Source organism: Mustela nigripes, chromosome 8 (genome assembly GCF_022355385.1).
Source record: "Mustela nigripes isolate SB6536 chromosome 8, MUSNIG.SB6536, whole genome shotgun sequence".
Classification (NCBI taxonomy): Eukaryota; Metazoa; Chordata; class Mammalia; order Carnivora; family Mustelidae; genus Mustela; species Mustela nigripes.
In genome coordinates, this window is record NC_081564.1 from 75,519,079 (window position 1) to 75,525,078 (window position 6,000).

Sequence of the window (6,000 nt, forward strand, 5' to 3'; positions counted from 1 at the left end):
GAGCTCTCTCTCCGTCAGATGAATGGATAAAGTCTTAAAAAAAAAAAAAAAAGAAAGAAAGGAAGGAAGGAAGGTTTATTTGCAGCTCACAAGACCCCGAGCTCTGTAGAACGCAATGGGGAAAGGCTGTAATGAACGGTCGGGAGAAAATAGGTCATCTTTAAGTGAAAAGACTATGAGAGAAGGTACAAAAGAAAGTTGCAGATCTACACCCTTTCTCATTACAACTGCTTCAGTTTTTCCTAGAATTCTCAGCCAGAGAAGTCACTGCTCATCACTAAAGTAAAACTCCTGATCTCTTGAACTTTCTCTCTCGTGCTAAAACTTCTTGAGTAGTTTAGTGTAACACACTAAAAGCTTTTAAGTAGTACAAGTCAGGGCGCCTGGGTGGCTCAGTGGGTTAAGCCGCTGCCTTTAGCTCAGGTCATGATCTCAGGGTCCTGGGATCGAGGCCCGCATCGGGCTCTCTGCTCCGCAGGGAGCCCGCTTCCCTTCCTCTCTTTCTGCCTGCCTCTCTGCCTACTTGTGATCTCTGTCTGTCAAATAAATAAATAAAATCTTAAAAAAAAAAAAGTAGTACAAGTCATTTCTCCGGGAAGGAAACAGAGGACTGTGTTCTGAGGACTGACCTAACACAACAGACGGCTCACTTCAGATACACAAGGGCAACTTCTCGGCCCGGATTGTTGCTGGGCCCCCCGCCCGGGTCTACACGGCCAAAGCAGGAGGAAGGAGGTGAGTGCCTCCGACCAGGCCCACCTTATCCCTGTGCTCGGGCAGGAGCTCTCCCTACAGCGTCACACAGGGAGGCCACCCCAGACCAAAGAACATTTCAGTGGGAAACTCATGCTGTCTCCGAAAGTTCCAACCGGCTTCTCTGGTTCTCTGTGAGGTAAAGGCTGGGTGCCCGGGCAGACCAGCGCCAGGTGGGAACCGCTCACGGGTGAGGCTAGGTCCTGTTATTTGGGGATCCGTCCTATCTAATCCCACTCCGACACTCGAGCAGTAAGCATCTGTGGTTGCGGTTTCTGAGGGTTAACATCTAGGTTGGGTTGTTCAACGCTGCCCTTCGTACCCAAGTAAACAGGGTTCACCTGGACAGGAACGTAAGGCAGAGAGACAGTGGAGCGGCTGCGCAGTCCCGGGGCTTCCTGGCTCGGAGCAGAGCTGCAAATCCTATCCCCAGATGAAAGCTAGAAAGCTGCTTTCTTGTGGCTCATGTTCAAGCTGGTCCATGAATAAAGTCGAAAAGGCCGCACTTTATTTTTCAAAGGATCATCTCCTCTCATTAAAGGAGATAATCCAATAGGTAAGCTCCACACCCTGCCCCTCTCCCACCTTCTCCGTCAGGGGACAAAAATGAAGTGACTTTAATTTTGAATTAAAAAAAAAAAAAGGCCTGCAAACATTTTCCTCCATCAACCCTTCTACCCAAAAGACTGTTTGTCCCTGCTCGAAGCGCCTCTGGGCAGGCAGGCTCCACATGCTTTAGACTTGAAGAAGTGTCCCCAGGCCCGCTGATGCATTCATGTTATTCCAGATTGCCCGATCCTGAGATGGCTCCAGACACATTCTGCATCTACTTCTAACACACGGTGGCTTCCTCATGACTCAACCCGCCCCTTCTCAGAATTTTGCTTTGTAGTTTTTCCATGTGAGCAGCTGTCCTCCAGCTGTTTGCTGTCCTCAGCTGATGGCAACTGTCTTCCACATTTTTTTTGTAATTTTGGGCTACACCCAAGAGTCACCTTCTCCCGAGTGTCTACACCATCCAGCCTTCCCAGCTCCCTGGCTTCTCAGTACAGATGGTTTGCCCAGAAATCCCTGCCCCACTCAGAGAGAGTCCAAGGCCCAGCCAGCCTCTCTGGACGGACAGTATCCTGTCCCCTCCCAAGAGGGATGGGTTAGAACTGTTCCCCTAGCACAGGAAGATGGGAGCAGCTTCCCGCCCTGTGAGTGTCGGATATAGGAGCACAGAGGCTCCTTCTTCCAGACTTAAAGGAGTGACCCAGCCTTCAAGCTGATCGTTTCCCTGGGTGAGAGACATGTCAGTTGAATCGGGTTGATGGAATGTGGATCAGCTTCTCAAACTTTGAAGGCCAGCTTTTAACCTTGTTGCACTTGACTATTTGCAAAACACAATAAAAACCAATGACTAGTAAAAGACGACAAAATACAAGCACTGATCTTTGGAATCGGTGTCTACAAATGGGTATGCTGAACACTGTCTGTTTTTATGCAATCAGAAACCAAGTAACAAATAGTTCTGGGCAGGCACAGAACATGGGCTGTCCGTTAAGCAGCGTTGATGTATGCATGGACCTGACAGGACGTGTTTCCTATTGATAGTCAACCCATTCTCTGAGAAACATGGAGTCCTGGCCTCCTCTCTGCTCATCTGAGTGTGGTCCCAGCACCTAGCTAAGTTCTACTGATTTCCACCTGAGCACACACATCCACATGGTGGAGCGTTTCCTCAAAGACACACCAGCTCACAACCCTCACTGCCGGCTTCACTCCACTGGGGCTGCACCTTGTGACCCAGCCCTCTCTTAACCCGGGTCCCACCTGCCCTTCGTGCAAACGCCCCTTCCTGCCCACTGCTCCCCTTCTTGTTGCTTATTTTCAAGTTGGCCCACAAATTAATGTCAGTGGCTGAAAGCCCGCCCTGGTGGGCTCCCAAGGGCCTACCCATGGGGAAACGTGGCTTGCCCCACTCACCAGTGTCATTGGGGTATTTGTCTCCCCGGGTGCACGTCCTCCCGTCGTCCTCCTGGATGTAACCTTCCCGGCATTCGCAGCGGTAGCTGCCCACGGTGTTGATGCACGTGTGCGCGCACAGCGTCTCGTTGCTGGTGGCACACTCGTCGATATCTGGGTTTGGACCAAAGGCAGAGAATGCTCCGGTTCAGAGAACGCTCTTCCCACACAACCCATGACATTCGGCATGGCCCTCCCATGAACGTCTGCAAAGGACCCTCTGCCAGCCTTGGTCAGGGAAGGCTGCACTAGAGCACGATGCTAGAGACAGGAGCCAGCGCACCTGGAGTGCCCCGGGCCGTGTCACCATGGTGCCAGGCTGATCAGTGGCAGGCCTTCTGGTCGGGGCTCTGCCACTGGCATGTCACGTGGCCTGGTGTGAGTGATGCCAGCCCTCGAAATTCCCATCTACAAAACATGACCATGATGCCAGCCCGAAATACTTGGCTGGGCTCCTCAAAAGAGGAAATGAGTGGACAGAGAGCAACACTGCTTGAAAAGCAAGCATCAGGGCCATGATTTTCTGCAAGGACCCGAGTGGGCTAAGGGTTTTTTTCTTTTGGTCTCCTCCCCACTCCCCACATTTACGGCTCTAAGTTCGGAGCAGCAGGATGGTGACCCAAGGTCAGTTACGAATGGCTCCTCCCCAGTTAAGAAATGTAACGAAATCTGAGAAAAGCCACTTCTGGCAAAAGAAAATAGTCACAATGGATCTAATGGAGAGTTTTCCCCAGGAAATTTCGGGGTCATCAATGACCCAGACGGACCGCCCGTGAGTGGTGGAAACGAGCCATGAGACCATCAAACAAGTTACCCGTCAGAGTCCACATAAACCGTGCACATCACAGACTCGCTCCCCCGCAGAATGGGGAACTGTTTCCCAGCGGGGGAAGAGAGGGAGGCCCCGGTCTGTTTCCTGCTCCCTGGTTGAAGACATCAGGGGTTGGTGCTGAGGGGGACCGACATGACACTCGGTCCTGTGTGCATGTTGGGGAGGGGGGCAGAAAGCTCAGCCCTGCACTTCAGGATGCAGGTGACGCCCCAGCCCCTCTCAGGACCAGCTGCCTGGGACCCACCTGGGCACGCCAGGGGGCGTGGTCCTTTGGAAGGTCCCCTGGCTGTATGCACTGTTGCCTGTGGACTAAGTGTGACAGCGGAGCTCCCACAAACTGAAAGCAGAGCCCCCACGCCTGGGACCTCAGGGAGACAGCGTGGGGCACCATGCTCCCTGTGGGAGGCCCCACGGGTCCTGGGTCCAGCCACTTGGTGGTCTTACCCTTCTTTGTCAGTGCAGGGAGCTACCATCAGTGCCACCTGGAGGTAGGAGGCCCACGACTAGAATGTCTCCAGTGGGGCGCTCTAAAGCCTCATCCCAGCTCACTTAGTCTCCACCCGGACCCCCCGCCTGCTCCTCAGCTACCCTCCAGCTCAATCTCCAGCTCGCCTGTGCACGCCGTCACCAGAGACGCTTGTGTAAGTGCAGATTTCCGGACCTACCCTCAGGCCCTGGAGGCGAGACTGGGAATCTTGTTGGAAATCAAGGACCCCCCAGATGTTTCTGAAGCAGGTTAGCCACGGACCCACCACACTTGGAAACGTGGCTCCAGGGGACCATCACCATCACCCCGTCTTCGAGGCGAAGAGGGCACACCTGGACAGCCCCGCCAGCGCGGGAAGGACGCGGCTGGTGGCGACCGACAGTGCTGAGCCCGCTCAGCTGCAGTCCAGGTGGCTGCCTCCCTGCCAGTCTGCCTGCCACATGGGCCCTCCCTCGTCCCCCGGCTCTCTGCCTGGCCTTCCGAGAGGATGTGGGGTCTCGCCTGTCCGTGTTTTGACGTTTCTGCCACTTCTCTCCCGTTTGACACTGTTCTTGTTTTCACTTGCTAATGCTCCCCTTCTCCCGCCCTCCGAGCTCCCTGCCTGTTGGGATCTCGCAGGTACCAGCTCCCGGAAGAATTCCTCGGCCGAGGCTGGTTCGATCGAGGCAGTGATGGCTGGCGTGATAATATCGGAGTGTCGGGACGTAAGGGAAGAAACAAAGATCAGAGCCACCTGGGGAGCTGGCCCCAGGGATGGCATGTCTCCAGGAAAGGACCGAACCACCAGCCCAGGAGCTGGAACATTCGCAGGTGCTGCCAACACACCCAGGCAGTAGGGCTTCTCGCGCCTCCGGTGTCTCTCCCGGTCGTACCGGAACCCGGGGTAGCAGGTGCACAGCACTCGGCCGAAGTTGTCGGTGCACTGCTGCTCACAGGGGGCCTCGGCGCACACGTCGTAATCTGTAAAAGACAGGGTAAGGGTGGGCTCACGTCAGCCACGGTCGTTCCGCAGACGGGGCGGCGGCGCTGGGCCTGCGTCTGGCACAGACCTCCTGGCTGCAGACCCCTCGGGGCCTGTGGACGTGCCCAGCTCTGTTTACGAGGGCGTTAAGCCTTCGGGCCTCGGGCTGCCTTTTAAAAGTACCGTGTCCGGGAGCTTGGTGCTCAGGCTGGCCGTGGCGAAAGGCAAACCCCCATCCCTGCGATTTTCCCCCGGGCCATCTCCTCATCCCCTGGGGTCCGCCGCTCATCTGGATGGCCCCTGGCCCTGCAGCAGCACCTGCTGGCCTGTCCGGGCTTTTTCAGCAGCTGCGGTAGGGACGGGGAACTCCTTCCAGATGCACATCAGAGAACAGCAGGCCCTGGTGAGGGGCGTAGGCACCGTGGGAGAGCGCGAGGAGGGGAGGTCACGTAGGCGAGGCGGGGCGGGTGGGAGGTTTTGGAACAGGGCTGGTGTGAGTGATGCGGGCCTAGTGCCTGTGTGTGTGTCTCTGTGAGTGTGCGGGTGTGCGTGTGTGTGTGCAGACCCTGCATGCTGAGGAGGGGCTGGAAACGGCTGGAGGTCTCTGGATGGCCTCCGACTTGAAGAGAATTAAAATATCTCCTCCTCCCAGTCCTTACAAACGGATATTTAACAAGCCTCTGAAGGGACTTTGGCTGGAAGTCAGGAGCTCAGGCTGCACCGCCTTGGCCTCCGGATCAGAGCCAGCAGCTCAGTCCCCGCGCTGTCTTCCCCGGGTGCTGACAGATGAACGATCCTCGGGCACGTCCTTACAAACGGATATTTAACAAGCCTCTGAAGGGACTTTGGCTGGAAGTCAGGAGCTCAGGCTGCACCGCCTTGGCCTCCGGATCAGAGCCAGCAGCTCAGTCCCCGCGCTGTCTTCCCCGGGTGCTGACAGATGAACGATCCTCGGGCACG

General features: G+C 55.8%; 1 protein-coding gene across 2 annotated transcripts in view; it reads right to left on the reverse strand.

The window, feature by feature from the left end:
- The window catches only part of CCBE1 (collagen and calcium binding EGF domains 1), a 227,994-nt gene that overhangs the window by 24,722 nt on the left and 197,272 nt on the right, over positions 1–6,000 (reverse strand). For both annotated transcript variants that reach the window (XM_059409763.1, XM_059409762.1), the window contains 2 exons: positions 4,905–5,039; positions 2,722–2,874 (listed from right to left, as the gene is read on the reverse strand). In XM_059409763.1, the coding sequence (XP_059265746.1) occupies positions 2,722–2,874; positions 4,905–5,039 (288 nt within the window). The remainder of the gene's footprint in view (positions 1–2,721; positions 2,875–4,904; positions 5,040–6,000) is intronic.